The 23,571-nt window shown below is 43.7% G+C and overlaps 1 protein-coding gene across 2 annotated transcripts in view; it reads right to left on the bottom strand.

Annotated features, from left to right (window-relative positions):
• Positions 1-10,661: 10,661 nt before the first annotated feature.
• ZMAT5 (zinc finger matrin-type 5) overlaps positions 10,662-23,571 on the bottom strand; it is a 36,653-nt gene continuing 23,743 nt past the window's right edge. The window contains exons 4-5 of one of the 2 annotated variants that reach the window (XM_044288523.1): positions 21,552-21,651; positions 10,662-11,753 (exon numbers count right to left, since the gene is read on the bottom strand). In XM_044288523.1, coding sequence (XP_044144458.1) covers positions 11,624-11,753; positions 21,552-21,651 — 230 coding nt within the window. In that variant the 3' untranslated portion in view covers positions 10,662-11,623. Of the gene's footprint in view, positions 11,754-21,551; positions 21,655-23,571 lie in introns of both variants that reach the window. The other variant, XM_044288522.1, reaches the window with a different exon arrangement.

The raw sequence follows: 23,571 nt of genomic DNA, 5'->3' as shown, positions 1-23,571 counted from the left end.
TATGGAGGTGCTCCAGGGCCCCTTCATATCTTGCGGCAGGCATGTGGGTTACCTCTCAGGGAGAGCTCTGCCCCATGGGAAGCACCATCTGGGCGGCAGTAAGGTGGTTATCCTTGGATTCGAGGCTCTGCCACTTGGATTTCTGATGGAGCAGCCGGTGAAGCGCTTCCAGACACATGGGGACAATCACTTCCGGTACGCGCGGAGTGGGATGACGCACTTCCAGTTTCTCTCTGGAGCTCCATCGGAGGCGTGGAATGCATATCACGCTGTCTTCCGGTTCCGGGTACCGGATGTGACGCGCTTCTAGCATGGCTCCATTTTGTTGTATTATTTAAAGAGGTAAAAGCCAGACCAGTCCCTGAGCCTGTACAGGACGGTCTGTGCTTGACTACATGTATAGAGCCTCCTTGCAAACATTACTACATGTGACCAAGGCTATAGGCCAAATAGATTATTTATACCCTTTTATTCCCATAGGTGTATAGACTCCCTACCTCCTCCATCCTGACAAATGGAGGAAGAGAGAAGACAAGAATCTGCTGACGGTGAAGTGAATCCCATCCTGGTAGTTCATCGATCTTCCTGGGGGTGAGTGGCTCAGTTTTTTGGCCCTTTCTATAAAATTGCACTTTGTGTTCTCTTTTTTCCAGCCGAAGAAAATGCTGGCAAAAAGAAAAAACAAAGAGTGTGCGCTGTGTAACATAGTAACATAGTACATAAGGCCGAAAAAAGACATTTGTCCATCCAGTTCGGCCTGTCATCCTGCAAGTTGATCCAGAGGAAGGCAAAAAACCCCTGTGAGGTAGAAGCCAATTTTCCTCACTTTAGGGGAATAAAAATTCCTTCCCGACTCCAATCAGGCAATCAGAATAAATCCCTGGATCAACGATATCTCTCTAGTAGCTATAGCCTGTAATATTATTACGCTCCAGAAATACATCCAGGCCCCTTTTGAATTCCTTTATTGTACTCACCACCACCACCTCCTCAGGCAGAGAGTTCCATAGTCTCACTGCTCTTACCGTAAAGAATCCTCTTATATGTTTGTGTACAAACCTTCTTTCCTCCAGACGCAGAGGATGCCCCCTCGTCACAGTCACCGTCCTGGGAATAAATAGATGACGGGATAGATCTCTGTACTGACCCCTGATATATTTATACATATTAATTAGATCTCCTCTCAGTCGTCTTTTTTCTAAAGTGAATAACCCTAATTTTGATAATCTTTCAGGGTACTGTAGTTGCCCCATTCCAGTTATTACTTTAGTTGCCCTCCTCTGGACCCTCTCCAGCTCTGCTATGTCTGCTTTGTTCACTGGAGCCCAGAACTGTACACAGTACTCCATGTGTGGTCTGACTAATGATTTGTAAAGTGGTAGGACTATGTTCTCATCACGGGCATCTATGCCCCTTTTGATGCAACCCATTATCTTATTGGCCTTGGCAGCAGCTGCCTGACACTGGTTTTTGCAGCTTAGTTGAACTACACTATCTTCTTATTATGGGAAAAAATTGTGCCAGACATGCATCGATAAGACCATTTCGGACGAATCGCCATCTTTGTTAGAAAACATTAGATCACTCATTAAGAAGGAAGTTAAGAATTCTCTAAAGTCAGACAAGAGGGCGAGACCATCTGTTAAGGATAAAAGTGCAAAATTTGGCATATCCCAGGACTTCTTGTCAGACGACAGTGACACATCACCAGGGTAGTCCTCTTCTGAAGAGTCTATGTCTAATACCCTTTTTCCTTCGGAAGATACGGATAAATTACTGAAAGTCATAAGATCTACAATGAACATTGAGGATGTTAAAGAGGATAAATCAGTAGCAGACTCTTTGTTTGAGGGGTTACAGGAAAGGAAGGGTCGTTGTTTTCCCGTACATGGCAGTATTATGTCCTTAATTCAGAGGGAATGGAGAAAGCCAGGCGGGAAAGTATTTGCCTCTAGGGCTTTTAAACGCAAGTATCAGTTTGAAGAGGTAGCTTCTTCCTCTTGGGGGAAAGCCCCTAAGATTGATGTTGCCATCTCAAAAGGTGTCTAAGAAATCCTTGCTTCCCTTTGAGGATACCGGTATGCTTAAAGAGCCCTTAGACAAAAAGGCTGAAACGTTCCTTAGAGGAGCGTGGGAGGACTCTACCTTATCCTTTTGCCCTGCCGTCGTGGCTACAGTCACGGCTAGGACTTTAGCTCTTTGGTTACAGCAGCTAGAAGTGCAACTAAAAGAAAGAGCCCCTAGGGATCAGATTTTATCCTCCTTGCCAACTTTACAAAAAGCAGCTGACTTCTTAACAGATGCGTCAGTTGATTCTATTAAGCTTAACGCGCAGTCGCCCGCCCTCACCAATTCAGCGCGTAGGGCTCTTTGGTTAAAAAGTTGGAGTGGGGGTGATATAGCCTCCAAACAAAGGTTATGTAATATCCCCTGTCAGGGCGAATTTTTGTTTGGACCAGAGTTAGATGACCTTTTAGAAAAAGCAGCCGATAGGAAGAAAAGGTTTCCGTCCCTAATCCTGCTGCAGTCTTTGGTTCCAGGAATAGGCAGTCCTTTCGTCCTTATAGAAGTAATGCGAGCAGAAGACCAGGCAGGGATAAAGATCAGAGATTCAGATCCAGGAATTTTGGGGGGGAAAGGATTCCTATTCGGAAACGTATCCTCTACTAGTAAAAAACAACCCCAACAATGACGCCAGGTTAGAGGTGGGGGGAAGGCTAAAATTCTTCCAGACAGCCTGGGAAAGGGTTGCAGGGCCTTGGGTCTTGGAAATTATTCAGTCAGGTCTGAAACGAGACTTCCATTCTTTGCCTCCGCAAAGATTCGTCATTACAAAAAGCATTTGTGTAAGAGGATGTTTTCCCATAATAAAAGAAGTTTTGGACCTTATCAAGAAGAATGGCCTGATTCCCGTTCCTCCAGAAGAGCAATCCAAAGGTTTTTTCTCCCATCTGTTTCTGGTTCCAAAACCAGATGGTACACACAGGACTATCATCAATCTCAGGGATTTGAACAAATTTCTGGTTTTCAAAAAGTTCAAGATGGAAACAATGAGGAATACGATCCAGCTTCTTTTTCCTCATTGTTTCATGGCCATGTTCGATTTAAAAGACGCCTATTTCCATATCCCCATGCACCAGAAATTTCAAAAATTCCTGAGAGTGGCGATTCCGATGGAGGGTCAGATTCGGCAATATCAATTCCAGGCATTACCCTTTGGCCTGTCCATGGCCCCAAGGATATTTACAAAAGTAGTGGCAGAGATGGTGCCGTTCATAAGAATCAAAAATATTTTAATAGTTCCATATCTGGACGACTTTCTAATCATAGCGAATTCCCGGTTGAATTGCGAGAAGAACGTTCAGACTGTTGTGGAGACCTTTCAGGAACTAGGTTGCATATTAAAACTACAAAAAATCCAGATTTAAACCTGTAAAGATAGAGGTTCCTTGGCCTAGTTTTGAACTCAGAGACTCAAAAAGTATATCTCCCAGAAGAGAAAATTTCAAAAATCTGGAATCAAGTCAAATCCCTCTCTTCCACCTCCCTGACTCTTCGAAAGGCCATGTCGGTCCTAGGATCTCTGATTTCCTGCATCCCGGCGGTGAAGTGGGCTCAACTTCATTCCTGTCAGTTACAGTCAGAGATCTTGACAGGCTTTAAAAAGCACAAAGGGATATTGGATGTCAGGATAAAAATTTCAGACACGACCAGAAGAAGTCTATCTTGGTGGCTGGACAGGGACAATCTAGTTCAGGGAGTTCCATAGTCCTACCCAGATCCTATTGTCCTGACCACGGATGCGAGCCCTTGGGGGTGGGGTGCCCATGTTCGAGAGTACAATTTTCAGAGGCTATGGTCCCCAGTTCAAAAATCATTCTCTTCCAACCGGAAATAATTGGTGGCAGTAAGACTGGCTGTGAAAGCTTCTCTGCCCCTACTAGGCATATTTTCCAGGATCAGTGAATCGTGGGGCATGCCGGTTATAGATCTCTTCAGTACAAGCCAGAACAAAAAAGTGGAAGTTTTTTGTTCTCTAAATCCAAGGGAATCCCCCTATGGGGTGGATGCCTTTTTTCTGAAGTGGGACTTCCCCCTAGCCTATGCCTTTCCCCCCTTCCAATTAATCCCAGCAGTCCTAAAAAAGATCAGGAAGGACAGGGCAAGGGTTATTCTCATTGCCCCCTTTTGGCCCAAGAGGGCATGGTTTACTCTGCTCCGGACCATGTCGATATCAGGCCCCTGGATTCTACCAGACCTCCCGGATCTGCTATCCCAGGGTCCGGTTTTTCATCCGGCAGTCAGTGGTCTCCATCTGACTGCATGGAATTTGAGCGGAACTTATTAATTAAAAAAGGTTTCTCTCAGGAGCTCATCACAACCTTGCTTAAGAGCAGAAAACCTGTAACTATTTCCATCTACGCTAGAACTTGGAAGAAATTTATTGAATTTAGTCATCTCAACCCAAAGCATTTACCCTTATCTGTCCCCATTTCCCAGGTTCTGGAATTTCTACAGAAGGGTCTTCCCTTAGGTCTTGCTAAGAGTACTCTTAGGCCTCTTTCAGACTGGCGTGGCGGGAAAATGTGCGGGTGCGTTGCGGGAACACCTGCGATTTTTCCGCATGAGTGCAAAACATTGTCATGAGTTTTGCACTCGCGTGAGAAAAATCGTGCATGTTTGGCACCCGAACCTGAACTTCTTCACAGAAGTTCAGGCTTGGGATCGTTATTCTGTAGATTGTATTATTTTCCCATGGTTATAAAGGAAAATAATAGCATTCTGAATACAAAATGCATAGTAAAATAGCGCTGGAGGGGTTAAAAAAATAATAATAATTAACTCACCTTAGTCCACTTGTTCGCGCAGCCCGGCATCTCCTTCTGTCTTCATCTTAGCTTTTTGTAGCAACAAGGACCTTTAGTGACATCACAGTCATCACATGATCCATCACCATGGTAAAAGATCATGTGATGGATCATGTGATGACCGGAGTGACGTCATCACAGGTCCTGTTCATGTAATTAATGCTCACCCCAGGTCCTGTTCAGCAAAGGAGACAGAAGGAGATGCCGGCTACGCGAACAAGTGGACTAAGGTGAGTTAAATAATTGTATTTATTTTTTTAACCCCTCCAGCGCTATTTTACTATGCATTCTGTATTCAGAATGCTATTATTTTCCCTTATAACCATGTTATAAGGGAAAATAATAATGATCGGGTCTCCATCCCGATGGTCTCCTAGCAACCGTGTGTGAAAATCGCACCGCATCCGCACTTGCTTGCAGATGCTTGTGATTTTCACGCAACCCCATTCATTTCTATGGGGCCTGCGTTACGTGAAAAACGCAGAATATAGAGCATGCTGCGATTTTCACGCAACGCACAAGTGATGCGTGAAAATTACAGCTCATGTGAACAGCCCCATAGAAATGAATGGGTCGGTATTCGGTGCGGGTGCAATGCGTTCACCTCACGCATCGCATCCGCGCGGAATACTCACCCGTGTGAAAGGGGCCTTAAAGTACAGGTCTCTGCCCTGTCAGTTCTAGTCGAGCAGAACTTTGCTTCAAATCCACGGATCATTAGATTCTTTAAAGCGGTAGATAGGATGACGCCAGTCTTATCCCCTAGTGTTCCCCCGTGGGATCCTAACATCGTGCTTAATTCCTTAACCAAAACACCCTTTGAACCCATTGATTCTGTAGGCATAAAACGTATTACTTACAAGCTCGTTTTGTTAGTGGCCCTCACCACAGCTAGAAGGATAAGCGAGTTGCAGGCCATTTCCATCAATCCCCTTTCACTACGATTCTGGATGATAGAGTTATATCATCTAAATGTCATCTAAATTCCATAGGTCCCACGAAATTATTCTTCCCTCCTTTTGTGACCATCCGAAAAATTCTGGAGAAGTGACATTTCATACCCTAGATGTACTGAGATGCTTATTACAGTATCTTAAAAGTTTCTGAAGAATGGAGAAAGTCTTCTGCTTTATTCGTTCTCTTTTCAGGATTGAATAAAAGGAAGAAGGCTACCAAAAGTACCCGGTCTAGGTGGCTTAGACTGGGCATCATAAAATCCTGCTTGGAGGAGGGCCTGCCTCCTCCAGTCTCGGCGAAGGCTCACTCTACTCGCTCAGTTTCCACTTCTTGGGCAGAAAGGTCGGGGGCTTCTATTGAGCAAATTTGTAAGGCAGCCACGTGGTCTTCACCTTCTGCACTCTTCCTGATCTTTCTTTCGGTAGAAAGGTTTTGCAAGTAGTGGTCCCTCCCTAGGAAGGGTTCTTTCCTCTGTAATTCTCTCTATGGTGCTGTCGTGGAGGAGGGGAAAAATGATGATTACACTTACCGGTAATCGGATTTTCCAGACCCCATGACAGCACCCTTCCTAATTCCCTCCCTTGGTGATGGGTTCTGTTTTCACATGGAGTAGCATAAAAAAATAAAATAAAATAATAATTCTCAAGATCTGTATCGTCTACGAGTTTTACCGTATATGCTGTTCAGATCAGAATGATTAATGGTGTAGGAGTCCCTCTCTTGCTCTGTAATCCACTGAATGGGAAAAGGGGCTCCACCCTTTTATTTCTGTAGGCTTTCTATCCCTGGGGGGGGATCCCTCTATGGTGCTGTCGTGGGGTCTGGAAAATCCGATTACCGGTAAGTGTAATAATCATTTTTCCCTTTCCATAATGGTCATTTTGATACATGGGACATACATGAGAGGCAGGGCAAGTTGGTGTGGCATTTTATTATTTTTTGTCTTAAAAAACAACAACTTTCTTCTCCCTCCCATACAAGACCTTTGGTAGACATTTAACATTCCATTTTTATTTATTGCCGATTTCTCCTATAACTGGGGCAGATATAGTGGCCATAGCAGCCCCAGTTACAGGGGGGAATACAGCCCCTACGACTGTACAACCTCACTGCAGAACTGATCTGGGTCTGCTAAGATCCAGCAGCTCTCACAAACTCTTGTCCCCTGCAATCACATGACTGCTGGGCCCAGAAGCGGATTAGGAACCTAAAGTGGCCCTGGAAAAAAAATACCTAAAAGTGGCCCCATATTGTGGGAGAGTCTAAATTAATAGGAGGTGCAGCAACAAAAGTAGGGGATCAGCAATACCATAGTGCAAAATACCACATACCAGCACAATACAGGTCCTTCTAAAAAAATTAGCATATTGTGATAAAGTTCATTATTTTCTGTAATGTACTGATAAACATTAGACTTTCATATATTTTAGATTCATTGCACACAACTGAAGTAGTTCAAGCCTTTTATTGTTTTAATATTGATGATTTTGGTATACAGCTCATGGAAACCCCAAATTCCTATCTAAAAAAATTAGCATATTTCATCCGACCAATAAAAGAAAAGTGTTTTTAATACAAAAAAAAGTCAACTTTCAAATAATTATGTTCAGTTATGCACTCAATACTTGGTCAGGAATCCTTTTGCAGAAATGACTGCTTCAATGCGGCGTGGCATGGAGGCAATCAGCCTGTGGCACTGCTGAGGTGTTATGGAGGCCCAGGATGCTTTGATAGCAGCCTTAAAGGGACACTGACAGGGCCAATAAGCATATTGAGGTCTATATATGTGACTACAGGTCTTATACAGGGTATTACAATCATATAAGTATCCCCCCTGTCCACATTATACAAACAGTAAACTTTAAGTTTTATAACCTGCTCCAAGGTCTGCAATCCGCCCAAGGGGCGGCGTTTCACTTCTCTTGCGCCCAGCCAGCCTCCCCAACTGCCGATATGAAGCGCCGCCCAGCTCATGAATATTCAGTTTGCTGGGCGGCTTCTGCGGTCCCCGCTCTGAAGCGCTTTGCTTAACAGTGCCCTGCGCATGCGCCGGATCTTGTGAAGTCGGGGACAGTAAGCGCCGCCCAGCGAAGTGAATATTGATGAGCTGGGCGGCGCTTACTGTACCGGACTTCACAAGATCCGGCGCATGCGCCGGGCACTGTTAAGCGAAGCGCTTCAGAGCGGGGACCGCAGAAGCCGCCCAGCAAACTGAATATTCATGAGCTGGGCGGCGCTTCATATCGGCAGTTGGGGAGGCTGGCTGGGCGCAAGAGAAGTGAAACGCCGCCCCTTGGGCGGATTGCAGACCTTGGAGCAGGTTATAAAACTTAAAGTTTACTGTTTGTATAATATGGACAGGGGGGATACTTATATGATTGTAATACCCTGTATAAGACCTGTAGTCACATATATAGACCTCAATATGCTTATTGGCCCTGTCAGTGTCCCTTTAAGCTCATCCAGAGTGTTGGGTCTTGCGTCTCTCAACTTTCTCTTCCCAATATCCTACAGATTCTCTATGGGGTTCTGGTCAGGAGAGTTGGCAGGCCAATTGAGCACAGTAATACCATGGTCAGTAAACCATTTACCAGTGCTTTTGGCACTGTGAGCAGGTGCCAGGTCGTGCTGAAAAATGAAATCTTCATCTCATAAAGCTTTTCAGCAGATGGAAGCATGAAGTGCTCCAAAATCTCCTGATAGCTAGCTGCATTGACCCTGCCCTTGATAAAACACAGTGGACCAACACCAGCAGCTGACATGGCACCCCAGACCATCACTGACTGTGGGGACTTGACACTGGACTTCAGGCATTTTGGCATTTCCCTCTCCCCAGTCTTCCTCCAGACTCTGGCACCTTGATTTCCGAATGACATGCAAAATTTGCTTTCATCCGAAAAAAGTACTTTGGACCACTGAGCAACAGTCCAGTGCTGCTTCTCTGTAGCCCAGGTCAGGCGCTTCTGCCACTGTTTCTGGTTCAAAAGTGGCTTGACCTGGGGAATGCGGCACCTGTAGCCCATTTCCTGCACACGCCTGTACACGGTGGCTCTGGATGTTTCTACTCCAGACTCAGTCCACTTTCTTCCGCAGGTCCCCCAAGGTCTGGAATCGGTCCTTCTCCACAATCTTCCTCAGGGTCCGGTCACCTCTTCTCGATGTGCAGCGTTTTCTGCCACACTTTTTCCTTCCCACAGACTTCCCACTCAGGTGCCTTGATACAGCACTCTGGGAACAGCCTATTCGTTCAGAAATTTCTTTCTGTGTCTTACCCTCTTGCTTGAGGGTGTCAATGATGGCCTTCTGGACAGCAGTCAGGTCGGCAGTCTTACCCATGATTGCGGTTTTGAGCAATGAACCAGGCTGGGAGTTTTTAAAAGCCTCAGGAATCTTTTGCAGGTGTTTAGAGTTAATCAGTTGATTCAGATGATTAGGTTAATAGCTCGTTTAGAGAACCTTTTCATGATATGCTAATTTTTTGAGATAGGAATTTTGGGTTTTCATGAGCTGTATGCCAAAATCATCAATATTAAAACAATAAAAGGCTTGAACTACTTCAGTTGTGTGTAATGAATCTAAAATATATGAACGTCTAATGTTTATCAGTACATTACAGAAAATAATGAACTTTATCACAATATGCTAATTTTTTATAGAAGGACCTGTATATTAACCCAAAAGCTTTCCCTCTGAGTTGGCCATCAATAGCGGTCATTTTCTCTCCTCCTATTCCAGTTGTTTCTGATTAAGGATACTTTCACAGTAGCGTTTCTATTTTCCGGTATCGAGATCCGTTACAGGGTCTGAATACTGCAAAAAAAAAAAAAAAAACACTTCAGTTTTGTCCCCATTCATTGTCAATGTGGACAAAACATAATTGAACTGAACGGAATGCTCCAAAATGCATTCCGTTCTGTTCTCATACAGAAGAGCAAACTGCAGCATGCTGCGGTTTGCTTTCCGTCCTGGGATGCGGAGCAAGACGGATCCGTCGTGACCCACAATGCAAGTCATGGGGGATGGATCCGTTTAACTCTGACAATAGAAAACAGATCCGTCCCCCATTGACTTTCAATGGAGTTCATGACGGATCCGTCTTGGTTATGTTACAGATAATACAACCGGATCCGTTCATAACGGATGCAGACTGTTGTATTATCAGTAACGGAAGCGATTTTGCTGAACCCTGCCGGATCCGGGTGAAAGTAGCCTTTCGATATGGAGCAAGGGGCTTATGTTGGTAGAGGTTAGATGCGGGACATAGTTGAATTCAGGAGGGCATGTGTGGTCAGTGGCCGGGTACATGAGTACCTGATTCTCACTGAGTTAATTACCACCGAGAGCTCATTATGTACCAAACATACGGCAGAGCTAAGGGCTTGGGCGTCTCCCTGGGCATCGGCCCACTGGGAAATTTCTCTGTAAGGTATATCGCCAATCCTGCCCTGGCTGGGCCCGAAGCTGGAAGTGGCATCACAACTTCCTGATCTCTATACACAGCACTCGTTAAAGCACTGTGTATAGAATGATGAAGAAGACAGGGACAGTGTAAAACTATCCCCGTTTTCTCTAAGGGGAGCATGGATGTCACTAAGGGCTTATTCACATGACCGTATTTTTGGTCCGCATCCAAGCTGCATTTTTTACAGATGAAATGAAAAGATCTGCATTCTAATTGTTACGCAAAAAATGCGGATGGCACACTGTGTGCTATCTGTATGCCAGTTACATAGCCATGTAAAAAAAAAAAAAAAAAAAAGATAAAGCATGTCCTATTCTTGTCCATTTTGCAGACAAGGATAAGCATTGTTACAATGGATCTGCAACAAACAGATGCAACACGGACGTCATCCGTATTTTTTGCGGCTCTGCGTTTTGCGGACTGCAAAATACCTACGGTCATGTGAAAGCACCCTAATAGGGGTCTCCCAGCTCACCAGTTGCACAATTAGCATGCAGAGGTTATCTCTGCACTGACATTTTAAAACATCCCTGCAGAGTTTAATGGGAATCTGTCACCAGTTTAATGGTGTCCTAACTAAGTGCAACATAAACTAGTGACAGATCCCCTTAGCAAAAATGCTGGGTCACTTTATTTAATTGAAACAGTTGATTTTCTAAAATCTTGTGCTAAACAGCTCCAATACATGACAAACGAGTCCCCCATTCATGAGCTCTTGGCTCTCCCCGTCAACATGCTACCGACTGATATAAAAACAAAACAAAACAAAAAAAAAACAAAAAAAACACAACAGGTGGACGCAGAAAGACATGATCTCATGAATATGGGGACTCATTGGCATGTGCTGGTGCGGTTACGACCTAGCAGCATAAAATTGACGACAATTTTATTTTAAGGGCCACTGCCCAGGTGTTTATAGTCAACAGGAAGTCAGGAATGGGTTAATGTCTATTAAGTAAAAAAAATAATAATATAAGAATGTACAATAATAAAAACTTGGGGGGGATATATCATGCAATCATGCATTGGAGTACTTTGCACCAAATTTTTCAAATGTTTGTTAAATTTGGCTCATCTTTAAAGTGAAAAAAGCAACTCCAGTCTTTTCAATTGGTGTGTTCTGTTACAGCTCCACTATACATAAAGGAAAAAACTGAATTCTTAGTCACAGATTTTCATACTGATACCCTGGACACCACTCCCTGAAGTGTTCAGCAAGCACTGTAAGACAGACAAGTCTGTTGCATCATGGTGTGAATCCCATATTCACCAAAACATATACGTTAAACAGTCTTTACAGTCACTCGCTGATGAGCCCGTTATGGATCCTCTAAAATTAGCCCCATTCAAGGTCCTCTTGGTGATCTCCGTCTGCAGCTGTGGGGGGATGGAGTGATGGGGGCAGTTCACACAGTGGAGGCCAGCCTGGTGGTAAATGGTAGATGGGATGTTCAGATACAGAGGCACTGTGAAGAGAAATGTATATATTGTGAAATCTAGATTCATTACCACAAGATTTAAGGGCTCATGCAATGGGTCCACAAACCCAGAGATGTGGTGAGGAAGCACGGATCGGAACGCCACAGAAGCACTACAGAGTGCTTCCGTGGCGTTTCTGGCCGTGCCTCCGCACTGCAAAAAAGTAGTGAATGAACCTTTGGGAACTACCTAGATTTAGGTGATGATTACTAATAAAATGTGGTCTGATTGTTAGCCAAGTCAGAGTTCTCACCTTAAAGGGGTTATCCAATTTCAGCCCCCCATGTGCAGGACCCCTCAGAGGGAATATACTCACCACGCACCGCTCCTGGTCACTGCACCACCGCTGCTGCTTCTCCCTGTACACGGATGAAAACATCCAGTGTCGGGGGGGAGCCTCCCTAGGGTCACCCGCTATGCAAGGTAGGCTCGTCTGCCATTGGCTGCTCCCCCCAACACCGGATGTTTTCATCCGTGTACAGGGAGAAGCAGCAGCGGTGGTGCGGGGAACAGGCACATGGGGGGGGGGGGCCGTTTGTGAAATCGGATAACTCCTTAAAATGACCTGTTTAAATAATTTTTTTATGTTAAACATTTTTTTGCATTATTATTTTTTTTTCACTTGTCACGGTCTATATTTAATGTATATAATGCTGCAATTTTCACACTGGCCCTAGGCCTAATAGGTAATGATGTCCTGTACTGTCAAAAATTAAATAAGATGTCGCACTAGGAAAAAATGGACCCCAAATCGGTGCACCTGTGTATTGAGACCACTCACTCAATGTAATAGGTAAATATTAAACAGTGTGACAGGGCACTCAAGAAATCGTGACCATGTGGTTGATGCAGTTTGATATCTTTATTGCTATTATGAATAATGTTATTCAAACAAATCAATTGTAAAAATCGATAGATGGATCGATAAAATGAATAAAAATGATCGTTTTACACAAAGACTCAGGGTAATATAGTGCAAATATCGACAGTCATAAAATACAATCTCTAATTCAATTGTTCAGTCCAATCTGATGTTCAAGGGTGAGTCCAATGAGTCCACAGAAGACACAGTATATAAGAGGGGTATTGGTAGGGGTGCTGCATACCACTGAGGAAGGGGCAATAACTTGGACCCCGAAACGCCACTGCAGACTTTCCACCAATAGATTGAGATCTGGTGGGCTTGGCAGTTAAATCCAACAGAAACACAGAGTGGTCTAAGAAAAATCTCTTGATACACCGTGTCACAGACACTTCTGAGGAGAGGATCCAAAGTCTAAAGTCTGGAGAACCTTCGGTCGATATAAGGTAAAATTTACTTGCAAGTAATTTTATAGCGGGACGCCGCTATCTACTTCGTTTTCAGCGGGACGCTGCTGTAATTGGAAGTGGGACATAACAATATTCGATTGGACTTTATCAATACCCAGGTGTACACACTAAAATTGGACTGAACAATTGAATTAGAGATTGTATTTTATGACTGTCGATATTTGCACTATATTACCCTGAGTCTTTGTGTAAAACGATCATTTTATCGATTTTTACAATTGATTTGTTTGAATAACATTATTTATAATAGCAATAAAGATATCAAACTGCATCAACCACATGGTCACGATTTCTTGAGTGCCCTGTCACACTGTTTAATGATGTCCTGTACTGTACATAACATTTTTTTGCAGTCATCTAATTATCACAGGCAAAATTACAATGAGAAATAACACCTCAAGGCTACTTTCACACTGGCGGCACAGACCTCCGGCAGGCTGTTCCGTCGGGTGAACAGCCTGTCGGATTCGTTCTGCCGCTAGCGACAGTGGACAGTGTGCCCCCGGACTTCCGATCCGTCCCCATTGACTATAATGGGGGCGGTGAGGCTGCCGGACTAAATGTCGGACATGTCGTAGTTTTATTCTGGCAGCCTCTCGCCGTGTGCCTCCGCACCTCCGCCGGAACACCGCCCCCGCCCCCATTTATAGTCAATGGGGATGGAGCGGCAGTCCGGGGACACATGGTCACTAGCGGCAGGATGGATCCGACAGGCTGTTCACCCGACGGAACAGCCTGCTGGAGGTCCGTGCCGCTAGTGTGAAAGTAGCCTAACACAGAATCCACCATTTACAATAGGCGATATGATAGCTTATCTACTCCCTCCTACCCTTTGCACAGGTCACAGAGCATGCCTAGAAAACTCATCCATAGAAGTCAATGGGGTCAGTTCTTATCCATTGTGTCTATATGGCCCATGTAGTTGCTCTCGAAAGACAGTAAGTTAACATATTTTAGGCCTAGTGGCCAGTTTAAAAAATGTGCAGCATTATATAATTTTTTTTATATATAGATATCTAAAAATAAAAGCAAAAATAAATAAAATAATAGGTTTAACCCCTTCACTACCAGCGCCGTACATGAATGGTGCTGGAGCGATGTGTAAACATGGCGCCCGCTCGCACGTGCAGCAGGCGTCATGGCTTGCAGGTCTCTGCTGTTTCGAACAGCCGCTAATTACTGCGACCGGAAATAATGCCGATCACGGTAATTAAATGCTTTAGATGCCATGATCAAGTGAGATTACGGCATCTAAAAAGTGTCAAAAACCCGGAAGCGCATCCTACTGACATCCCCTGCGGCCAATGTAGTTGCTTTGAATGCGCTGGGTCTCACTGAAGAGACCCACAGCATTCATGCTGCAATTCTTATTTTGGCTACCAGATTGCAGACCAACATAGGAAATGAGTAATAGACCGTAAAATTCATTTTAAAAATACATGATTGTTCAAAATTTTTAAAAAATTTAAATAAAAAGATATAGGCTCATCTATGAGCTTCAAAATAAGTTGTTAATTTTTTTTTAAAAGAGTTAAAAAAACATAAAAAAAAAAAAAAAACACCACACACATTATATAATATATATATATATATATAATCAGAAAATATAAACATCATGGGTATCACTGTGACCGAAAACGCCTGTAATATTAAAACCTAAAAATATTTTTCCAATAAGGCGAATGGCCTAACGGGAAAAAAAGGGTCAAAATGGGCAATATGCCATTTTTCAGTTGATTTTTACCCAAAACCATGTAATAAAATGTGATCAAAAAGTCACACACACCAACATGGCATCAATAAAAACTACAGATTGTCCACAAAAGATGACCCCCTATACAGCTCAGTAGATCTAAACTATAAAAAAGTTATGGGGGTCAGAATATGGTGAATAAAAATTTATTTTTACACTATTTACACATAAAAAAAAAACTATACATATGGGCTATCGTTGTAATTGTACTGACCCAGAGAATGAAGAGCATGGGCCAGTTTTGCCACAAACAAAACGCTGCGAGAACAAAATCCGTAAAACAGTGGAGGAATTGCATTTTGTTTTTCCAAATTCTACCCTAGTCGGAAATTTTTTTACCGCTTCCCACTACACATTGTATGCCATAATTAATGGCATTAGAACGTACAACTTGTCCCACAAAAAAAAGAATAAGCCCTCATACAGTTATGTCAACGGAAATATATATATAAAAAAAAAAAAAAAAAAAAAGTTATGGCTCAAGGGACATGGGGAAGAAAAATGAAAATGCTAAAACAAAAAACCTCCGGCAGTGAAAGGGTTAACAAACAAACATTATTTAAAAAATAGGTCATTTTCTAATGACACATTCCCTTTAAAGAGGTCTTCCAGTTACTTCAAGTTATCCCATCTCCACAGGATAGGCAATAACTATTAGATTGCTGGGTTTCGTCCCACTGGTCATGAGAATGTAGACCCCCTCAAAAATTAATGGACCAGCATTTTAAGGCGCATGCACTATGCAGACTGATCTCTGCACTTGGCCATCTCTGGCAGTCCCATAGAGATGAATGGAGCAGTAGTGGGTATGCCAGACCTGCTGCTGCATTCATTTTGGAGGACCCTGCAGGGCATGAGGCCCTTTTTCTTGTGATCGGTCCAATCCATAGGACCCCCAGCAATCTTAGTTATCTCGCGTCTTCTGTATATGGGATAACTTGAAAAAAAAAACAAAAAAAAACATAATACCCTTTTAACCCTAGCGAGATGCTGAAGTATGGTCTGAAGAGGGCTATGCATGCAAGGCAGCCCACAAATAACACATTTGCAGGAATAAATGGTCCACAATTCCTCCTCAACACTAAAATAGGCAGTTACATCCATGTTTGCCAGTGGGTTAAAGCGGTTAGAAAAAGATGGCGATTTCATCCAGAAAGAGTGCCACCCTTGTTCAGGGGTTCTGACTGGCACTGCAGCTCAATTCTATTTGTTTTAATAGGGCTAGCTACTGCAACACCAGCCATAGAGCCTATGGTGGTGCCGTTTCTGGAGGACAGTGGCCACGTTTTCACCTCTACCTTTTGTGAAGCTTTTAGCATCAAGAGTACTGTGAATACGAAGCTTTAGTCTGCCATATTCTGCTCCTGCAAGTGCCCAGGACCGAAGTTCGCTATAAAGTGCTCTCTGTATTGAGTCCCTTACATAATGACAAATGGCGCTGTGATTGGCTGTGGCCAGTGATTGGCTGTGGCGCTGTCAAACCAGATGTTTACATTGAGGGAGCCCAGTAGAGCATCGCAGGCCTGGAGGGGAAGAATTGGGGAGCCAGCATCCCATTCTTGGTGTCAAGAATTAGATTTTTTTTTAAACCATACTTTAAAACGGATAAACGTTAAAATCTCACTTATTTAAGAGGAAACTAGAACAGATATTCACACTGGGCTGAAATAATAGCGCTCCCCCAGGAAAACGATCATAATAAGTTACACTACTTGCTAACATGCTAGCTTTCACATAGCAGTGTGTAAATCTGTGGCAATCTTTCCCTGTGGCTTCAAAACATGCAGTTTTATACTCCAAGCATTTATTTTCATTAAAAACCGGAAGCAAGCCTTGTATACAACCACACATTACAAACGTAACTCAAAGCCTGCGGCTCTTTATTCGGCATGTCACATACCTGGCTTGGTGACTCAATGAATCAATGACACAACTGCACTTTGTAGCGCTGCTGTCAAAGTAAATCATAGGGGAAGACAGATATGTGACAACAGCATGGGCATATTTCAATCTGCGTGAACCTTAGACTTGCCAAGGGCCACGGAGCAGTTAATGAGTGCTTTAGAGTCTGGATTTCTGGGGAGAATGGTACCTCCCTGCCAGCTCACTGTTAGAGCAGGCACAAGAAGCAGGGGACACTTATACTTAAAGTGTAACTGCTGTGTTAGTTTATCTTTAATATAGTGTAGGGCCAGGAATGTTAAACATTTTTGTAATATATGTTATTAGGAAATGATATTTCTTTGTACTAAAAAACATTGTGTAAAGAGAGTCTTCTTAGCAAGGCTGTAACTGAGCGTTATGAAGGAGAGTCTGTCTTCAGTCTTCTACTGAAGACCCCTGTGTGTAGCAGGTCAGATAGGCCGGGTGATGTGCAGTGATACGGAACATATACATAGTTAGGGACTGGGGTAGTGACAGGGGGCAGGCTGGAAGCCTCTGTGTGTAGACAGATGTCTTCAGCGCTCAGTAAAAACCAAATTTTGTAAAATCTGTTTGTCTTCTGTTCATTGGGGGACACAGGCTTGACCATGGGACGTTACAGAGCAGTCCCAAGGGTGGGCATACCAAACAACCCTCCCGTCAATCAGAGAACCGCCGTTTGCAAAACTCTACGTCCCAGAGAAGCGTCAGCAGGCGGATAAGTATGCAAAGATGACCAGGTAGCCGCCTTACATACCTGAAGGGCCAAAGCCAAAGGGTGCGGTACGCTTACACAATTGCCAAATTAATCCAATCAGGAAATGGAAGACTTCGACGCTGCCAGCCCTTCTCAGCCCCTCTGGAATCACGAACAGGGAATCCATCCGCTGGAAAGATACAGTCTGGGACAGATAGCCTCAAACGGCTTGTACCAAATCCAGGGTATGGAGTGACTGCTCCAGAGGATGAGACGAGCCCGGACAAAACAAAGGGAGAATAATCTCATTTAAATGGAATGCCGACACCACCTTCGATAGGAAAGATTGAACAGGGCGAAGGACCACCCTATCCTGATGAAGGATCAGGAAAGGAGACCTACATGAAAGAGCCACGAGTTAAGACGTGATTGCCACTAAAAACGCCACCTTGTAGGACAGGAAGCAAAGAGACACCTGCTGCAAGAGGAGAAGACTGGAGAGCATTGAGCACTAGATTAAGAGCCCAAGGATCCAACGGAGGCCGAAAAGGGGGAGCCACACGTGCCACCCCTGCAGAAAGGTCAGAACCGCCAAGAGTGAAGCCAAATTCCGCTGAAAAAGAACGGAGAGAGACGACACTTGCCCTTTAAGGTAGCTGAGAGGCAGGCCCAAGTCCATGCCTGACTGCAGGAAAGCCAAGAGTCACGGCAGAGAGAACTTAACAGAAAGCAGCTAATGCCGCTCGCACCAACTAAAGTAGGACTTCCAAGCCCAGTGGTAGATTCTGGATGACGACGGCTTCCTGGCCTGAATCATGGTCTGGACCACAGTATAAAAAAAAAAAAAAAAAACAAGCCTTCAATACAGCGGCTTCAACAGCCATGCCTTTAAATGTAGAGACCCTAAATTTGGGTGGAAGAAGGTCCTCCCGAAGAGGAAGACACCAGGGTTCGTCGGTGAGAAAGGCACCTAGAGACGCTGGACAGAATGGCTCGCTGAAGTGCTCTGGTATGAAATTGAGCATAGGGAACTGCTTAGAAGGCAGAGACCATGTGACCTAAAGCCTGCATGGAGCGACGAATGGAAACTGGAGCAGGCCGCAACAAGTGGAGAATCCCCAGACGGAGAGCGGATAGCTTCTCCAGGGGGCAAGAACACTTTGGCCTGAAGTGTGTCGAGCATTATGCACAGATAAGCTGCGATGGATAAAGACAAGACTTCTGCCTGTTCAAGATCCATCCGAAGCACTCAAGGGTGTCCAGAACTATGCTCAGGCTGTCCGCCATCACCCGGAATGACAGACCCTTCACCAGGATGTCGTCTAAGTAAGGAATCGCTACAATCTCCCTGGCATGGAGCAGGGCCAGACTGCCGCCACAATCTTTGTAAAGACCCTGGGAGCCGTGGCCAGGCCGAACGGGAGGGCTACAAACTGGAAGTGAAATGGACCCACTGCGAACTGGAGAAATCTCTGATGACTGACACAGATGGGTACATGAAGATAAGCATCCTTGATGTACTCCCCCCGGTTCCATGGACGCAATGACAGACCTCAGGGGCTCCATCCGGAAGCTGCGAATGCGAAGGAAACGGTTGAGCGCCTTGAGGTCCAGCCGGATCACCACCTTCGGTGTGCGGATCCTTAGGGAGGTACGCTACACCGGGACAGAGGGGACTTGTGGTGGACGGCTGTGGTGACCCGAACGCTGGCAGGAAACAGAGGTTTTGTGCAAGTAGTTTTACAGATGGCCTGAAACACCTGCTAGAAAAATAAATAAAAAAAAATGAGTAAAAAACCAGCAGACCTGCAACGCAGGGAGGTCTGCCTCCTACAGACACTAAGCTAGCTTAGTCCCTGTAGGAAGGGTATAGCTGAAGGGGAGGAGCTTACACTTTGTGTGCCTAGTGTCCGCATCCTAGCGGCAACAGCTAGACCCATGGTCAGGCCTGTGTCCCCCAATGATACGGATGAGAAACGTTAAAGACTGAAGACAGACTTTCCTTATCAGCGCTGTTAGAGCTTTACACCACGGAGTACAAAGAAAAATATTTAACTAATAAAGTATATAACAAAAATGTTCAGCATGGCTGTCCCTACACTATATATATAATAAACTGAAAGGACAGTTATACTTTAATGAGGACCTGTCGCCTCTCCTGATATGTCCGTTTTAATAACTGCTTGCATCCCTCTTCTAATAACAATTCTGGAGCATCTATTCTTAGGACTTTATGTTTTGCCATTCCTTTATTATTCCTTCTAAAACCTATGAATGAGTTACTGAAGATGCAAATGAGCTTTACCAGTTTGGGGGGGGGGGGGGGGTCTCTGTACAGTTTGACACTATCTAATCAGTGACAGACATTTCAGGAGAGGTGACAGACCCTCTTTAAGAGGAAACTCTAGAGCTTGCAGATCAATAAATGTAAAGCCAGATTACAAACTGATCATTTCAAATGTTTTTGAGTATTTCTGCTGAATTTAGATTGCTTGAGAGGAGTCCATTAGCGATGACTAAGGATAAAATTGAGCCTATCGCGTTCTATTTCTGTATCTTCAGCAGTACCACGCCACTGAAACTGCAACCAACTGCTCTTCAATTGTGATTCATTTAACAAGCAGAACTCTGAAAACTCCTGGAGTCATAAATTGACATTCTTAAGGCGTGTCGACTGGAAACCTCAGAAATAAAATCCTGAGCAAAACCAATATACAATGCGCTGCTACTGAAGGCAAGGCAGGGGGAAATCGATAAATGAATTAGAGAGACCATAATGATCAACCAAGTAGAATCCAGTTGACTACAATGCACCAGAAATAAAACCACAGCAATGTAAATAACAGATTTGTATATTGTATTATTGGATGGCATCTGACACATTGTTGGGTGCTGTATTACAGAGTGAATCATGCCTTAATTGGGATGCTTTGTATGCTACTCAATAGACTAGCCTGCTAAACAATCATCTGCTCCATGTCCAAGCCTCCACCACGGAGAGCCGGTCTGAACCGTGGTCACAGAGATGCACCTATGAATACTTTATGTAAAGCGATGATGCAAGGGCATGCATAGAAAGCATTGGGCTTCACAGCAAGAATCAATAGCCCCTCCCCTTGCTCCATGAACTGTGCTTGCTGCTGCATGTTATATAGTGTGCCATTAGGGCTGGGCTTATTACAAAACAGCCCTGGCACACGAACCCCCACCAGTAATATATGATGGTATGCAATGAACACTGCAAAGGTGAATTTTGCTTTACTTGGTCATGTCCCGGACCCTAAGTAAATCAATACAAAAAGGAAATTAAAGTGGAACACAAAAATGCCTAATCACGTAGTCAGGGACATACGTTACCCTGCCCAACACATACCATGACAAAAAAATATACCTCCTCAGCAGCGTCTTTTACCAGTGTGCACTCCCCAACTACAGCACCAAAAAAATACCATCATGTGTTATGCATATAGAGGTGTTATCTGCCTGCTGAACAAGAAGTGTCAGTCTACTATGAGGCTTAGTGGACAAATTAAAACCTGCAAGATTTCAGGATTTATTTATTTTTTAATATACAAATTTCTAAAATACCACCAAAATAAAAATATGTTTCACAATTAGTTGTAGACTCTAAGAACCTCTTATGAGATGTTCAGCTTGGGCACAGTTGATCATCGTAAGGTTCTGGCTCTCTGACTCAGTACCGGCTTTTGAAAATTGGTATAATTCAGTGAAGAAAAATGTTGAGTATAAAACTATTTTTTGGTTTACTAATAATCAAATCAATATATTTTCTAAAATATGGGAATGTTGGTTTTTTAAATAATATTTTTTTTTCCCTCCATGTCTGAACCCAAGAGGTCTGGGGCTATTATGATATTTATTCTATGTTGTATATCAGCCGTATGAGAGATACCGTACATTACCTATATTTGAAAAAAATTAAAAATTAAATTAGATTTAAACAACAAGTCATTTTCTGCTGACATACTCGCTGTTAATCAGTGTAGTAGTAGAATTCAGAAAGGCGGTATGAAAGCATGGAGAATGTAATGGAAGTAAAGCTCCCTCTGCTGGACTTACCTGTCACTGCGAGTGCTTTCTTTCTTAGCCCTGTCTTCCAACCAAGACTCTACATTACAAGGAGGAATTTGTTTACTTTGTTCTTCTCGCAGTCTTCTCTCTGCTATATGCAGGGAATAAACAACACATCATCATAAAACTCATAGTCTATTTTATATTATGCATTGAAGATGCAAAGATGACATTGGCCGTCTTTCAGATGGGAGAACATGTACATTGTGCAAAGTATGACTCACAGAATGTCTACATTTCTGAATAGGTCACCAGCACCATCCTACGTGCAGTGTATACTGAGAGCAATGAATAAATATATTACCAATGTGCCACCTTTGATACGTGCCTGCAAAAATCTTTATATGCCGTTCCACTTCTCTTAAACGAGTTTAATTATCACCCGAAGCACAGCATGTCAGAAAAAAAAATAAAAAATCCCTGCTCCCCTTACATACTAATTAAAAAAACATGAGGCTAATAAATCATGAATACCGTAGCCTTCTTTCTTTCTAATTTATACTCTAGTACATTAGTAGATTGTGCATATTTACAAATGCTGCTAATGACTTTAATATAACAAGGGAGATTGTTTAAAAAGAGAAGACAAAGGTCAACTACATTCAAAAGCAGCAACAAAAGCTAAATGGGACATATGTAAAAAGTGGCGCAAACGAAAAGAACTATGTAATGTAAAGGCCATTCAAAGCCCCTTCCAGCATCATCATGCTGTCAATAAGCAGGTTGGGATCAGAAGACAACCGTTCAATATGGCGCTGCTTATCTTGGAGGAACAAAAAGGAACTTACTGGTATTCCAATCTCCAACGCTGATGGCATATCACTAGGATATGCCGTCAATGTCACATAGGTGTGGTTACCACCTCTATGACCCACTCCTATTTCCAGAACGGGCTCCTGAAGTGAAGCAAGAGCAGCTGCACATGCGTGGCCACCCTCTGTTCACCGCTATGGGAGCACTGGCCTGGCTATTTCCAGCTGTCCTATAGCGGTAAAGGGAGAGGTGAGGCAGTGTGCTCTCCCCCTCTGTTATGGGACTTCCGATAATAGCTGAGTGCGGTGCTTCTGTGATCGGAGAGCAGGCTGCACATCCGTGGTGCGCTCTCCTTCACTTCGGGGGCCTGTTCTGGAGATAGGAGTGGGTCCCAGAGGTGATATGCCATCAGCGTCTGAGATTGGAATACCAGTAAGTGCCTTTTTGTTACTCCCAAGATAAGCAGAGCCATATTGACCGGTTGTCTTCTGATCCCAACCTGCTTATTGACAGCATGATGCTGGAAGGGGCTTTGAATGTCTGAGATGAGAATAACCCTTTAAGCTGAAGTATAAATGTTTCATATCTGCATACACAAAATCTAATACATCAATACCACTGAAAATGGGAATGCTGGAAAGAGGTGGGAAGGGGTAAAATATGTGAAAAAAAAATCTCAGTTCCTAGAGATAAGACTGCATTTGGATAATGCATCCTTAACCCTGTAAGACCCACTGTTGTAAAATTACAACATTACCTTTAGCTCTTCTGAAAAGATACTTGTAAATGTATTATTATTTTTTTAGACCACATTATATTTGTTTATAGAGTGTGAGTGCAAAATTTAGAAGTTCTGCTCTCAACTAGGCCCAACGTTGCTATATTACAACAGATTCCTGCATTTTCTGCATCAGAGGCATTTTTTTCTATATTTGGGTTTCACAGGGTTAAAGGGAATCTGCCACCAGGCTTATGCTGCCTTATCTAATGGCAGCATAAAATACTGAGAGCGACCCACCCGGCACCAGCATGTAGGTAAACAATGAAGATTACACAATGCACACCAGAGCACCCGTGGCCTTTTTCAAACAGCTGGGGGTTCTGGGAGCTGGATAGGTCATGAATATCTGACACCACACATCCCTTTAAGGCCATGTGGGCCAGAAGTCCTTATATTCATGAGCAGAGGGCTACACCCTACTGCATGACTGACAGCTTTCTCCCCATTACCGTGCATAGGAAGAATGCGGTCAAT

Source organism: Bufo gargarizans, chromosome 1 (genome assembly GCF_014858855.1).
Source record: "Bufo gargarizans isolate SCDJY-AF-19 chromosome 1, ASM1485885v1, whole genome shotgun sequence".
NCBI lineage: Eukaryota > Metazoa > Chordata > Amphibia > Anura > Bufonidae > Bufo > Bufo gargarizans.
This window is presented reverse-complemented; position numbering and strand designations above follow the sequence as displayed.